At 42.6% G+C, this 15954-nt stretch overlaps 1 protein-coding gene across 2 annotated transcripts in view; it reads right to left on the reverse strand.

Annotated features, from left to right (window-relative positions):
* The window catches only part of PRKRIP1 (PRKR interacting protein 1), a 34836-nt gene that overhangs the window by 5361 nt on the left and 13521 nt on the right, over positions 1-15954 (reverse strand). The window contains exon 6 of one of the 2 annotated variants that reach the window (XM_068270270.1): positions 2888-2937. The exons of the other annotated variant lie outside the window; for it this stretch is intronic. Within the exon in view, the coding sequence (XP_068126371.1) occupies positions 2888-2937 (50 nt within the window). The remainder of the gene's footprint in view (positions 1-2887; positions 2938-15954) is intronic. 2 annotated transcript variants of the gene reach the window in all.

A 15954-nucleotide genomic window follows, 5' to 3' on the forward strand; every position in this document is an offset into this window, starting at 1 on the left:
CTTGACGACTGTGTACGTGTGTGCGTTCGCGATGAACCGGCGCTTGCAGGCGGTTGTGGCGACATATGAGCTGTGCTCTCCACGCAGGACCTTTTTAGTCCCGATTTTTGACCACTCTTGGCCCCTCCGTATACTTTTGCTATGGAGTGTGCCAACCTTGGCACTTATGTGCCATGCTTACTGGGACCTTTTCTTCTTTTTCCTGTTTTTTTTTCAATATTTACATTTAGTTTTTTGATTCTGCGTGTTTGTTGGTCCCCTTTTTCTGGGCACAGTACCTGCCTTTTCGCAGCATTATGTCCGCCGCTCGCGCTGTTTTCTCTCCGCCGCGATCGCACACACCATGCGTATGACGCTATGAGTGTGCGGAGTAAGAGGTGTGTCTGCTTAGCATTGTAGATAAGTAGTGTTGGAATCAATGTGCTGGCAACCACGCCCCCTTGAGAAAGCCGGAAGCCGGCGAAACGTCGGGGGAGCTGCACTTTCCCTGCATGGGACGCCACGCCGTCCCGATCTTCACCTAGCCAGTTACCACAGCTCTGTCCGGCAGCCACCCGGCCATGCATGCTATCCGGGTGAGCCTACCATCAACCACACTGCCTGGACCCTGAGTACTGCCGAGTTCCTGTTATCCCAGGAAACACATGCGGATTACTACCACCATCCAGCATTGATATATCAGGCCATCATCAGGAGCCCTCTCAATCACGAGATCGAGATGAACTGACAGTAGCTCCACAGCGGGCCTTCAAGGTGTTGGTGAGACAAGCTTGGCTTGACATTGATCACGCTGTCTGTTTGCTGCGCTGCCATGCGCTTATACAGTATGAGCTGCTGCTAATAGTGCCTGCCTTTTGTGCTACATGTGCTTACGCTATTGTTGTCTGCTAGTGACATTTGATCGATTTCCATCAGCCTGTACGTTCATGTCAGTTTTTCATTCCTTTCTGATGACAGCCAGTATCCAAGTTCTTTGATGTTATGAGAACTTTTGCCTCTTTTCAATGCTGACGCCAACTGGATTGCTATTTCCATCTTAGAGTTAGATGCCGGCGTACGGATGTGATTGCATGTGGACTGCCTGGGTGGATGAGTTGTGACGGGGTGGCCATCCCATGTGCTTTTAATAATAATTTTTCAGTAATCTTCTTCAATAAATCTTGATATGACATTTGGCATATGTTTGTAATAACTAGTGTTTATTTATTAACTTAACTATCTGCCCGGGTAACATATATCCTGCTCTTTCTATTATCACTGCCACTATATCGATTATTATTACAGCAGCCATGTTGTTTGTAAACATTACACAAAGGCAGGCTTATCTGCACCATCAGCACTCAGACTGTGAAAAAAAACCTAATCCCCCCCTCCTCCCCTCTACCTCTGAAATCAATGGCTAGTAACACCTCCTCCTCCCCCTGCCCAGACTGAGCTCCCATGAGCCCTTGCTACTGCCAAGGCTCTTTGAAAACCTGTGGGTGTGGTTTATTTAGTTTATAGGGAATTAGGGTATTAAAACAAAAACAAAAAAGTATTTGGCTTGAGGAATGCCCTATAAACAATAGGAAAGGAACACAATTATGCAACGAGTAAAAGTTCACCTCGGATCCACTTTAAGTCTATCTGGACGGGTATATCCGTCCAGATAGACTGTGCAGCACCTGCTGCCTAAGGCGCGCGATTGCGCACGCTCCCGCCGCCTGCTGTTAGCCCCCCGATCAGTGAATGGGAATATAGTTCCCATTCACCGATTTAAGTCCTCTGCAGAAAAACCGACTGTCTTATCAGAAACCGTGGTCTTTCTGCAAAAAAAAAAAAAAGTTTCTCATACTCTTTCTAGTTCATGGAAGCAAGATCGTTCGCTTCCAGGACTTTGACTGTGGCCATCTTGTGGCCAAATAGTTAACAACACCCACATACATTTTTTTTAATTAAATAATTACATTATATTACATTTAAAATTAGCTGTTTACCTCCCACACCAAAAATTACCCAAATACATTTTTTATTTAAAAAAAAATGTACAATTAAAAAAAAAAGTTTTACCTAAGGTAGTTACCTAAGGGTCTGAACCCCACATACATTTTTTAATTAAATAATTACATTATATTACATTTAAAATTAGCTGTTCACCTCCCACACCAAAAATTACCCAAATACATTTTTTATTTAAAAAAAAAAAAAAGTACAATTAAAAAAAAAAAAAAGTTTTACCTAAGGTAGTTACCTAAGGGTCTGAACTTTTTAAATATGCATGTCAAGAGAGTAATTTTTTTTTTTTACTTATAAGCTTGTAAATAGTGATGGACGCAAATTGAAAAAAATGCACCTTTATTTCTAAATAAAATATTGGCCCCATAAAATTGTGATAGGGACATCATTTAAACTGTGTAATAACCGGGACAAATGGGCAAATAAAATACATGAGTTTTAATTACGGTAACATGTATTCATTTCAAACTATAACGGTCAAAAACTGAGAAATAATGAATTTTTTCCATTTCTTTCTTTATCTTCCTGTTAAAACGGATTTAGAAAAAAATAATTCTTAGCAAAATGTACCACCCAAAGAAAGCCTAATTATTGGTGGAAAAAATGAGATATAGATCAATTAATTGTGATAAGTAGTTATAAAGTTATTGGCGAATGAATGGGAGGTGAAAGTTGCTCGGATGCATAAGATGAACAACACTGTAGGCTGAAGTGGCTAAATTGGATTTTTAAAAAAAAAAAAATCTAAAAAAAAGACTAGAAAATAAAGAGAGAGTTTTTCACTCTCTGACAGTTTTTATTAGTGCAAATAAATATTACATAAAGCACTCTACTTTTGATGCTACAAGTGCGCTAACCTGACTATAATTTAATATTTAAATTAAATACAAACCTTTTTCTTCTTTGACTTTTTTAGCCTTTTTCTTCTCTTTCTGTTTTTGTCTATAAATAAGAGATCAAATATCTCTATTTAGTTCCATACAGTGAATACATTTTCACCTATGCCACAATTATAGGCAGAAATTATAGTGTGTGATGTTTCCTACCTTTTCTCCCAATCTATGCTGTAAATAGAGTAAATCGGATATAAAAAGCAGCTTTAAAGCAAATAAATGTGAATCACTCTCAATGCACCTGATATAATAAGCTGGATAGTAAGCTCAGATTGTACTCATTTACAACCATGGCAACACTATTGTGTTTTGAATGGGGGGGGGGGGGGGACCTGTGGGTTCCTATTATTACTGTTAACTTATGGCGCTGCCTGCACTTTAAGCACTCTATTCAGGTTGAACAGTCACCTCCTACCCCTACATTCCAGAACCCCGATTTCCCCTCAGGTCACTGTCCGACATCATACAAATGGTGGATCTCTCAGAATCTTTTGAACGCTTCCTTTCAGATGGTAAAAGGCAGTCGTTAATGGGCATGATTTCACAAAGCTTTTTCACCTATTTTCACCTTATCCATGTTACATTTTCAATCTCCCAAAGAGCAAAAATATAATATAATTAAGGTAAGAAAAGTAATATTGAAATGAAGTTAATCAGTAACAACTGCCTTTTAGTAATTATTTTGCTTGCAAATGTGCTGAAAGGTTATTTTTATCACTTAGGTGATAAATAAGTCATGTTTGAGAAGTTTTGTGAATATAGCATTGTCCTTTAGAACTGGGTTTCTCTTATCCCCTGCAAGGTTTTTAATGAGGAACTCCAGTGAAAATGTAATAAAAAAAGTGCTTCGTTTTTACAATTATGTATAAATGATTTAGTCAATGTTTGCCCATTGTAAAATCTTTTAAATCCCTGATTTACATTCTGACATTTATTACATGGTGACATTTTTACTGTTGACAGGTGATGTAGCTGCTGCATGCTTTTTTGGCAGATGGAAACAGCTATTTCCCACAATGCAACAAGGTTCACAGACAGGCAACTGCCAGGAGTACCACGGTCCTCAGAGTTTCTTGTGGGAGGGGTTTCACCACAATATCAGTCATACAGCGCCCCCTGATGGTCTGTTTGTGAAAAGGAATAGATTTCTCGTGTAAAAGGGGGTATCAGCTACTGATTGGGATAAAGTTCAATTCTTGGTCTGAGTTTCTCTTTAAAGCCAAGCAAATTTTCCACTATTTCCACTCAGTGGCAAAGCAAGGACGGGAACTTCAGTTAACTTTTTTTGAGGTGGTCAGTGGGACCCGGAACAAAAGGATGTCTTTTCCTGCTTATATTCTACGCTAAATAGCTCTTCTCAGCCACAGTTATAATGTTGTGCCGGCATGGGAAAAGGATTTTCACATAGCAATGGACTCCGAGCAGTGGTTTGATTGTTTTAAATCCCTGTCATGGGGTAGCTTTAAATCTTTACACCTGGAGGTAGCACTCAAATTGTTGCACAGAACACATATAGTGCATGAGAGGTTACACAGATTGGACAGAGCAAACTCTCTCTGTTTTTTTTGTTGTTGTTTTTTTTGAAAAACTTTTTATTTTTCATATATAAACAGGAGGTAAGAATGCAAAAAATAGCTGGTACATCAGAAGCAGGTACAGAACATGGAGATACAAAAGGTGACTTACAAAGGTACTTTAGCTGAGAGTGAGGTTCATGCCACAAATAGATGTGAGCCTTGGGTTTAAATATAGGGACAAGTCATTCTTGAGAAAAAGAGAAAAAGAAAAACCAAGGGCTTCCCGAGTTCCAGATCTACTGACCTGAGTAGTCGAAGGTTTATAAGCCTTCTCTTGCATTAAGTCCAGATATTATGTTGCGGATTGTTCTTGCATTGTATTTCCACCTCCCCTCCCCCCCCCCTTATAAATTACTAAAAACTCCCCCTCCCCCCTTTTCTTCTCTTTGCTCTCTCCCAGGCTCAAACTGACGTTAAGAGTCTTCAATTGACCGTGAGAGTCTCAGATCTCCTCTCATGAAATTAGTAGCTATGGTGTGCTAGGGGTCTACTAGGTCAGGAATACAACATAGGTTTGGCAGGTTTACGGGTTCAAGTATGGTTGGGTTCAGGGACAATCTCCAGAGCGCCAAGTGTTCCCAATAACTGGTAATAGGCATGCCACTCTGAGTATTTGAAAGGTTCCATAAAGTCTCTGATGTCCTTTGGAGGGATGACATGTAAGATATATGGTTTCCACATATTGAAAAAGCGTTTTGTACCTTTAGATATGTTTAAAGTGGCATCTAGTCTTTCCAATTTCATCAGATAAGAGAGTTCATCGTGGACGTCCTGTAGGGAGGGGGGAGTTGGATATACCCATCGGTTAAATATGGATTTTCTGGCAGCCAGTATGATGAGGTGTGCAATGTCCGGTATTGAGGTATTAGGGAGTCCTTGTTGGGATGCATCAATGTAGTTGAACAAAAGGAGTGATGGTTGCTGTGGGATTGATTTTTTGCAAATAGTTTTCAATAGGGAGACCACCTCAAACCAGAAATTTCGAATTTTGGGGCAAGCCCATATGCAATGAAATAGATTTGTGTTTTGTTCAGAACACTTGGGGCATTGGTTCTTATAATCGGCTGGGGGTACAGTATAGTGGATATCAAAAGCATATTTTGCGCTAAACAAATAGAAAATGCGAATCTCGCCACTTCTCACTTGTCATGATACTTCTAAGTATATTATTTCCCTCTACAATTTTGGTCGCAATTTGCTCATCTTCCATATTAGATACCCAACTTTTAAAATTCTGTTTTATTTTGGACTCCACATTTAGTAGTGCTAAGGATTTTGAAGCTCTGGTAGGCCTGAAACACACCACAGGAGTTTTTCTGAGCGTTTTGAGTTTTTAAATCTGCTGCTAATGTTATCCTATGTGTCTGTGCACACTGGAGCAATGAGGTTTTGTAAAAAACCCCATAGCATTACATTGGGAAGAGCTTTTAGAGGTTTCAAAAGCTCTTCCCAATGTAATGCTATGGGTTTTTTTTTTACAAAACCTCATTGCTCCAGTGTGCACAGACACATAGGATAACATTAGCAGCAGATTTAAAAACTCAAAACGCTCAGAAAAACTCCTCTGGTGTGTTTCAGGCCATAGAGATAATTTAGTGCCTCCTGGTTTAAGAAACGAGTTAACCACTTGAGGACCTAGGGCTTTCTACCCCTTAAGGACCGGCCACTTTTTTTCCATTCAGACCACTGCAGCTTTCACGGTTTATTGCTCGCTCATACAACCTACCACCTAAATGAATTTTGGCTCCTTTTCTTGTCACTAATAAAGCTTTCTTTTGATGCTATTTGATTGCTCCTGCGATTTTTACTTTTTATTATATTCATCAAAAAAGACATGAATTTTGGCAAAAAAATGATTTTTTTAACTTTCTGTGCTGACATTTTTCAAATAAAGTAAAATTTCTGTATACATGCAGCGCGAAAAATGTGGACAAACATGTTTTTGATTAAAAAAAAACCCATTCAGTGTATATTTATTGGTTTGGGTAAAAGTTATAGCGTTTACAAACTATGGTGCCAAAAGTGAATTTTCCCATTTTCAAGCATCTATGACTTTTCTGACCCCCTGTCATGTTTCATGAGGGGCTAGAATTCCAGGATAGTATAAATACCCCCCAAATGACCCCATTTTGGAAAGAAGACATCCCAAAGTATTCACTGAGAGGCATAGTGAGTTCATAGAAGATATTATTTTTTGTCACAAGTAAGCGGAAAATGACACTTTGTGAGAAAAAAAAAAAAAAAAAAAGTTTCCATTTCTTCTAACTTGCGACAAAAAAAAATGAAATCTGCCACGGACTCACCATGCCCCTCTCTGAATACCTTGAAGGGTCTACTTTCCAAAATGGGATCATTTGTGGGGTGTGTTTACTGTCCTGACATTTTGGGGGGTGCTAAATTGTAAGCACCCCTGTAGAGCCTAAAGGTGCTCATTGGACTTTGGACCCCTTAGCGCAGTTAGGCTGCAAAAAAGTGCCACACATGTGGTATTGCCGTACTCAGGAGAAGTAGTATAATGTGTTTTGGGGTGTATTTTTACACATACCCATGCTGGGTGGGAGAAATATCTCTGTAAATGACAATTTGTTAATTTTTTTTACACACAATTGTCCATTTACAGAGATATTTCTCCCACTCAGCATGGGTATGTGTAAAAATACACCACAAAACACATTATACTACTTCTCCTGAGTACGGCGATACCACATGTGTGGCACTTTTTTGCACCCTAACTGCGCTAAAGGGCCCAAAGTCCAATGAGTACCTTTAGGATTTCACAGGTCATTTTGAGAAATTTCGTTTCAAGACTACTCCTCACGGTTTAGGGCCCCTAAAATGCCAGGGCAGTATAGGAACCCCACAAATGACCCCATTTTAGAAAGAAGACACCCCAAGGTATTCCGTTAGTAGTATGGCGAGTTCATAGAAGATTTTATTTTTTGTCACAAGTTAGCGGAAAATGACACTTTGTGAAAAAACACAATTAAAATCAATTTCCGCTAACTTTTGACAAAAAATAAAATCTTCTATGAACTCACCATACTCCTAACGGAATACCTTGGGGTGTCTTCTTTCTAAAATGGGGTCATTTGTGGGGTTCCTATACTGCCCTGGCATTTTAGGGGCCCTAAACCGTGAGGAGTAGTCTTGAAACGAAATTTCTCAAAATGACCTGTGAAATCCTAAAGGTACTCATTGGACTTTGGGCCCTTTAGCGCAGTTAGGGTGCAAAAAAGTGCCACACATGTGGTATCGCCATACTCGGGAGAAGTAGTACAATGTGTTTTGGGGTGTATTTTTACACATACCCATGCTGGGTGGGAGAAATACCTCTGTAAATGGACAATTGTGTGTAAAAAAATCAAAAGATTGTCATTTACAGAGGTATTTCTCCCACCCAGCATGGGTATGTGTAAAAATACACCCCAAAACACATTGTACTACTTCTCCCGAGTACGGCGATACCACATGTGTGGCACTTTTTTGCACCCTAACTGCACTAAGGGGCCCAAAGTCCAATGAGTACCTTTAGGATTTCACAGGTCATTTTTGTTTCAAGACTACTCCTCACGGTTTAGGGCCCCTAAAATGCCAGGGCAGTATAGGAACCCCACTAATGACCCCATTTTAGAAAGAAGACACCCCAAGGTATTCCGTTAGGAGTATGGTGAGTTCATAGAAGTTTTTATTTTTTTGTCACAAGTTAGCGGAAATTGATTTTAATAGTTTTTTTTTCACAAAGTGTCATTTTCCGCTAACTTGTGACAAAAAATAAAATCTTCTATGAACTCACCATACTCCGTACGGAATACCTTTGGGTGTCTTCTTTCTAGAATGGGGTCATTTGTGGGGTTCCTATACTGCCCTGGCATTTTAGGGGCCCTAAACCGTGAGGAGTAGTCTTGAAACCAAATGTCGCAAAATGACCTGTGAAATCCTAAAGGTACTCATTGGACTTTGGGCCCCTTAGCGTACTTAGGGTGTAAAAAAGTGCCACACATGTGGTACCGCTGTACTCAGGAGAAGTAGTATAATGCGTTTTGGGGTGTATTTTTACACATACCCATGCTAAGTGGGAGAAATATCTCTGTAAATGACAATTGTTTGATTTTTTTACACACAATTGTCCATTTACATAGAAATTTCTCCCACCCAGCATGGGTATGTGTAAAAATACACCCCAAAACACATTATACTACTTTTCCTGAGTACGGCGGTACCACGTGTGACACTTTTTTGCAGCCTAGGTGCGCTAAGGGGCCCAACGTCCTATTCACAGGTCATTTTGAAGCATTTGTTTTCTAGACTACTCCTCGCGGTTTAGGGCCCCTAAAATGCCAGGGCAGTATAGGAACCCCACAAGTGACCCCATTTTAGAAAGAAGACACCCCAAGGTATTCCGTTAGGTGTATGGAGAGTTCATAGAAGATTTTATTGTCACAAGTTAGTGAAAAATGACACTTTGTGAAAAAAAAATAAAAATTAATTTCCGCTAACTTTTGACAAAAAATTAAATCTTCTATGAACTCGTCATACACCTAACATAATACCTTGGGGTGTCTTTTTTTTCTAAAATGGGGTCACTTGTGGGGTTCCTATACCGCCCTGGCATTTTACAGGCCCAAAACCGTGAGTAGTCTGGAAACCAAATGTCTCAAAATGACTGTTCAGGGGTATAAGCATCTGCAAATTTTGATGACAGGTGGTCTATGAGGGGGCGAATTTTGTGGAACCGGTCATAAGCAGGGTGGCCTTTTAGATGACAGGTTGTATTGGGCCTGATCTGATGGATAGGAGTGCTAGGGGGGTGACAGGAGGTGATTGATGGGTGTCTCAGGGGGTGGTTAGAGGGGAAAATAGATGCAATCCATGCACTGGGGAGGTGATCGGAAGGGGGTCTGAGGGTTTGGCCGAGTGATCGGGAGCCCACACGGGGCAAATTGGGGCCTGATCTGATGGGTAGGTGTGCTAGGGGGTGACAGGAGGTGATTGATGGGTGTCTCAAGGTGTGATTAGAGGGGGGAATGGATGCAAGCAATGCACTGGCGAGGTGATCAGGGCTGGGGTCTGAGGGCATTCTGAGGGTGTGGGCGGGTGATTGAGTGCCCTAGGGGCAGATAGGGGTCTAATCTGATAGGTAGCAGTGACAGGGGGTGATTGATGGGTAATTAGTGGGTGTTTAGGGTAGAGAATAGATGGAAACACTGCGCTTGGGTGGTGATCTGATGTCGGATCTGCGGGCGATCTATTGGTGTGGGTGGGTGATCAGTTTGCCCGCAAGGGGCAGGTTAGGGGCTGATTGATGGGTGGCAGTGACAGCGGGTGATTGATGGGTGGCAGTGACAGGGGGTGATTGATGGGTGGCAGTGACAGGGGGTGATTGATGGGTGATTGATAGGTGATTGACAGGTAATCAGTGGGTTATTACAGGGGAGAACAGATGTAAATATTGCACTGGCGAATTGACAAGGGGGGGTCTGAGGGCAATCTGAGCGTGTAGGCGGTCGATTGGGTGCCCGCAAGGGGCAGATTAGGGTCTGATCTGATAGGTAACAGTGACAGGTGGTGATAGGGAGTGATTGATGGGTGAATGATGGGTAATTAGTGGGTGTTTAGAGGAGAGAATAGATGGAAACACTGCGCTTGGGTGGTGATCTGATGTCGGATCTGCGGGCGATCTATTGGTGTGGGTGGGTGATCAGATTGCCCGCAAGGGGCAGGTTAGGGGCTGATTGTTGGGTGGCAGTGACAGGGGGTGATTGATGGGTGATAGGTGATTGGCAGGTGATTGACAGGTGATCAGTGGGTTATTACAGGGAAGGACAGATGTAATTAATGCACTGGCGAATTGATAAGGGGGGGGTCTGAGGGCAATCTGAGCGTGTGGGCGGGTGATTGGGTGCCCGCAAGGGGCAGATTAGGGTCTGATCTGATAGGTAACAGTGACAGGTGGTTATAGGGGGTGATTGATGGGTAATTAGTGGGTGTTTAGAGAAGATAACAGATGTAAACGATACATTTGGGAGGTAATCTGACGGCGGGTTTGCGGGCGATCTAATGGTGTGGGTGGGTGATCAGATTGCCCGCAAGGGGCAGGTTAGGGGCTGATTGTTGGGTGGCAGTGACAGGGGGTGATTGATGGGTGATAGGTGATTGGCAGGTGATTGACAGGTGATCAGTGGGTTATTACAGGGAAGAACAGATGTAATTAATGCACTGGTGAATTGATAAGGGGGGGTCAGAGGGCAATCTGAGCGTGTGGGCGGGTGATTGGGTGCCCGCAAGGGGCAGATTAGGGTCTGATCTGATAGGTAAAAGTGACAAGTGGTGATAGGGGGTGATTGATGGGTGATTGATGGGTAATTAGTGGGTGTTTAGAGGAGAGAATAGATGTAAACAATGGATTTGGGAGGTGATCTGATGTCGGATCTGTGGGCGATCTATTGGTGTGGGGGGGGTGATCAGATTGCCCGCAAGGGGCAGGTTAGGGGCTGATTGATGGGTGGCAGTGACAGGGGGTGATTGATGGGTGATTGACGGGTGATTGACAGGTGATTGACAGGTGATCAGGGGGATAGATGCATACAGTAAACAGGGGGGGGTGGTCTGGGGGGGGGGTCTGGGGAGAATCTGAGGGGTGGGGGGTGATCAGGAGGGGGCAGGGAGCAGGGGGGGGATAAAAAAAAAATAGCGTTGACAGATAGTGACAGGGAGTGATTGATGGGTGATTAGGGGGGTGATTGGGTGCAAACAGGGGTCTGGGGGGTGGGCAGGGGGGGGGTCTGATGGGTGCTGTGGGCGATCTGGGGCAGGGGGGGGGAGAAATCAGTGTGCTTGGGTGCAGACTAGGGTGGCTGCAGCCTGCCCTGGTGGTCCCTCGGACACTGGGACCACCAGGGCAGGAGGCAGCCTGTATAATACACTTTGTAAACATTACAAAGTGTATTATACACTTTGTATGCGGCGATCCCGGGGTTAACATCCCGCCGGCGCTTCCGTATAGCCGGCGGGATGTTGCGGCGAGCGAGCGGTGACAGGCGCCGGCGGAGGATCGCGTCACGGATGACGCGATCGCTCCGCCCATGCCCTTAAATGGACCGCCGCCTCTGTGGGTGAGGCCGTCCTGCAGGGCTCCACTTCCCCGCCGCCCCTGTGTAGTGGGCGGTCGGGAAGTGGTTAAAGGGCGTGAGTTTGGCAATAGTAGAGATATTGTATAGGTGTGATTTAGCATATGACCTCATTTGTGCATACATGAGATAGTGACGATTTAGGAAGTGGTGTTCCTGTTGCACTTCTTTAAAAGTAAACCATCTATTCTCCAAGATTAAAGAAGAAGGTTCCCAACTTTACTAGGCCCTTATCTTCCCGGATGTTGTAAGTTTCGTGCATCAAACCTGGTGTAAAACCCGTGTGTCCCCAAAGGGGCATATACAGTGGTGTGAAAAACTATTTGCCCCCTTCCTGATTTCTTATTCTTTTGCATGTTTTTCACACTTAAATGTTTCTGCTCTCATCAAAAACCATTAAATATTAGTCAAAGATAACAAAATTGAACACAAAATGCAGTTTTAAATGATGGTTTTTATTATTTAGTGAGAAAAAAAACTCCAAATCTACATGGTCCTGTGTGAAAAAGTGATTGCCCCCCTTGTTAAAAAAAATAACTTAACTTTGGTTTATCACACCTGAGTTCAATTTCTGTAGTCACCCCCAGGCCTAATTACTGACACACCTGTTTCAATCAAGAAATCACTTAAATCGGAGCTATCTGACACAGAGAAGTAGACCAAAAGCACCTCAAAAGCTAGACATCATGCCAAGATCCAAAGAAATTCAGGAACAAATGAGAACAAAAGTACTGTAATTGAGATCTATCAGTCTGGTAAAGGTTATAAAGCCATTTCTAAAGCTTTGGGACTCCAGCGAACCACAGTGAGAGCCATTATCCACAAATGGCAAAAACATGGAATAGTGATGAACTTTCCCAGGTGTGGCCGGCCGACCAAAATTACCCCAAGAGCGCAGAGAAAACTCATCCGAGAGGCCACAAAAGACCCCAGGACAACATCTAAAGAACTGCAGGCCTCACTTGACTCAATTAAGGTCAGTGTTCACGACTCCACCATAAGAAAGAGACTGGGCAAAAACGGCCTGCATGGAAGATATCCAAGGAGCAAACCACTTTTAAGCAAAAAGAACATTAAGGCTCGTCTCAATTTTGCTAAAAAACATCTCAATGATTGCCAAGACTTTTGGCAAAATACCTTGTGGACCGACGAGACAAAAGTTGAATTTTTTGGAAGGTGCTGGTCCCGTTACATCTGGCGTAGAAGTAACACAGCATTTCAGCAAAAGAACATCATACCAACAGTAAAATATGGTGGTAGTAGTGTGATGGTCTGGGGTTGTTTTGCTGCTTCAGGACCTGGAAGGCTTGCTGTGATAGATGGAACCATGAATTCTACTGTCTACCAAAAAATCCTGAAGGAGAATGTCCAGCCATCTGTTCGTCAACTCAAGCTGAAGCGATCTTGGGTGCTGGGGCAGGACAATGACCCAAAACACACCAGCAAATCCACCTCTGAATGGCTGAAGAAAAACAAAATGAAGACTTTGGAGTGGCCTAGTCAAAGTCCTGACCTGAATCCTATTGAGATGTTGTGGCATGACCTTAAAAAGGCGGTTCATGCTAGAAAACCCTCAAATAAAGCTGAATTACAACAATTCTGCAAAAATGAGTGGGCCAAAATTCCTCCAGAGCGCTGTAAAAGACTTGTTGCAAGTTATCGCAAACGCTTGATTGCAGTTATTGCTGCTAAGGGTGGCCCAACCAGTTATTAGGTTCAGGGGGCAATTTATTTTTCACACAGCTCCATGTAGGTTTTGAGTTTTTTTTCTCACTAAATAATAAAAACCATCATTTAAAACAGCATTTTGTGTTCAATTATGTTATCTTTGACTAATAGTTAACGGTTTTTGATGAGCAGAAACTTTTAAGTGTGACAAACATGCAAAAGAATAAGAAATCAGGAAGGGGGCAAATAGTTTCTCACACCACTGTATTTTGAGACTGCCCAAGGGAGACCAAAAAGCTTACAAATTTATTTCCATGCAATAATTGTGTCGCGTAGCAACTGGCTAGGTTTGATTCTGGTTGGCAGGATTGCCCATGGGGAGTGGAGTAGGGCACTAAGGTGCCAGGGTCCAGCTACGGCACTTTCTAGATTATAATTTGAGAAAGAGCTGGTCTTCGATACACAGTCTCGAACATGTCTTGTTAAGCAGGCTAAATTATATTTTCTGACGTCTGGGAGGTTTAGTCCTCCTGATTCCTTAGGTAGTTGCAGTCTATTAATTTTAATTCTGACTTTTTGCCAGCCTATAGGAAGGATGAAAAGGCTTTGTTTAATTTATTCAAGTCTTTATGCTTGAAGAGTAGCGGGAGGACCTGCATTGGGTAGAGTAGTTTGCCAAAGCTTATCATTTTGATCCATCCAGCTCTTCCCGCCAGTCCCAAGGGGATATTTGCCCAGCCTTCTAGTTGGGTTATTACCTTGTCTATAGTAGGAGTTATATTATCAGAATATAATTGGAAAGGGTTTTTATTTATTTTGAGGCCTAGGTATATGATTTGGCTTTGGGCTATCTTCACTCCCAGAGAGTGTGGCTGAGCTAAATTTGCTTTGTGGGAGGGAAAGAGGAGCTTGCTTTTATGGGCATTTATCTTAAATCCTGATTCCCTGCCTACTTTTTCTATTATGTCTAATATAGTAGAGAGACTTGCTGGTGGGGATTATCTAGGAACAAGAGTATGTCATCTGCAAACACTGCAGAGGAGACTCTTTTGTCACCTGTTTTGATACCATTGATATTGTTATCTAGCAGTCTGGCTAGTGGTTCTAGTGCGATGTTGAAGAGCAGCAATGACAAGGGGCACCCCTTTCTCATGCCACGGCACAATGGGAATGGTTTAGAAAGAAAGCCTGTGGTAGCAATTCTAGCTCTAGGGTTTGCATAAAGAAAATGGTAAAATTCAATGAAGGAGTCTTTGAAGCCCATTTTGATGAGGACTTGTTTGAGCCAGTTCCATTGTACAGCGTCAAACGCTTTTTCTGCGTCTAAAGTTAGTATCGCTGCGTTTTTGTTTGAAATGGGATAAGCTTTGACTTGCTCCAGGATCACAAGGAGACATCTCACATTTGTCACCGCTGCGCTTCCCTGTATAAATCCTACCTGATTGGGATGGATTAAGTATGGAATACCGTATATACTCGCATATAAGCCGACCCCCCAACTTTTCCCTTAAAAACCAGGGAAAAATGATTGACCCCCATATAAGCCGGGGGTAGGAAATGCTGGATTGGTGCAGCCCCCCAGTGTGTCCCAGTATAGCTAGTATAGTCCCCAGTATAGGTAGGTAGTGTCCAGTATAGCTAGTATAGTGCCCAGTATAGCTAGTAAAGTGCCCAGTATAGCGCCCAGTATGGGTAGGTAGTGCCTCAGTATAGCTAGTATAGTGCCCAGTTTAACTAGTATAGTGCCCCAGTATGGCTAGTATAGTGCCCCAGTATGGCTAGTAAAGTGCCCAGTTTAGCCAGTATAGCGCCCAGTATGGGTAGGTAGTGCCTCAGTATAGCCAGTATAGTGCCCAGTTTAGCTAGTATAGTGCCCAGTTTAGCTAGTATAGTGCCCCAGTATGGCTAGTAAAGTGCCCAGTTTAGCCAGTATAGTGCCCAGTTTAGCCAGTATAGTGCCCAGTTTAGCCAGTATAGTGCCCCAGTATGGGTAGTATAGTGCCCAGTTTAGCCAGTATAGTGCCCAGTATAGGTAGGTAGTGCTCCCCCCGCTCCCCGCTAGAATTTGGTTATAAATCTTAGCTAGTGATGGAGCTATGTCTTGTTTTAGAATTTTAAAGAACTCCGCGGTTAAACAGTCAGGTCCTGGGGCTTTGCAATTGTGGAGATTCGTTATCCGAACTTCCTCTACTGTTACTAGGGCATTTAAGAGGTCTGACTGCGCTTCCATTAGCTTTGGTAGGCGTATGCTATAGAGGATAGAATCTGTGGAAGGAAGGATCAGGAACTCATGGGTTTTTATAGAATTCACTATAGTAATCTGCAAATAGGTTGTTGATGTCTTTAGGATGATGAACGATCACTCCATTTCTGTCTTTAAGCCTGTATATACGTGATTGGGTTGAATCCTCCCCCCCCCCCCCCCCCCCCCCAGCAAGTCTTGCAAGAAGTCTAACCAATTTACTTCCATATTTATGCATATATAGGTCTTTATATGATTTTGCATGTAGTTCTCTTGTTTTTGCCCATATGTCTAGAGTTTTTTTTTGCTTCTCTTCTGTTTTAAAGAACAACTGAAGTGAGAATATGGAGGTTGCCATATTTATTTCCTTTTAAATAATACCAGTTGCCTGGCAGCCCTGCTGATCTATTTGGTTGCAGTAGTGAATAATACCAGAAATAATCATGCAGCTA

The sequence above is a fragment of the Hyperolius riggenbachi genome, chromosome 2 (genome assembly GCF_040937935.1).
Source record: "Hyperolius riggenbachi isolate aHypRig1 chromosome 2, aHypRig1.pri, whole genome shotgun sequence".
Lineage (NCBI taxonomy): Eukaryota > Metazoa > Chordata > Amphibia > Anura > Hyperoliidae > Hyperolius > Hyperolius riggenbachi.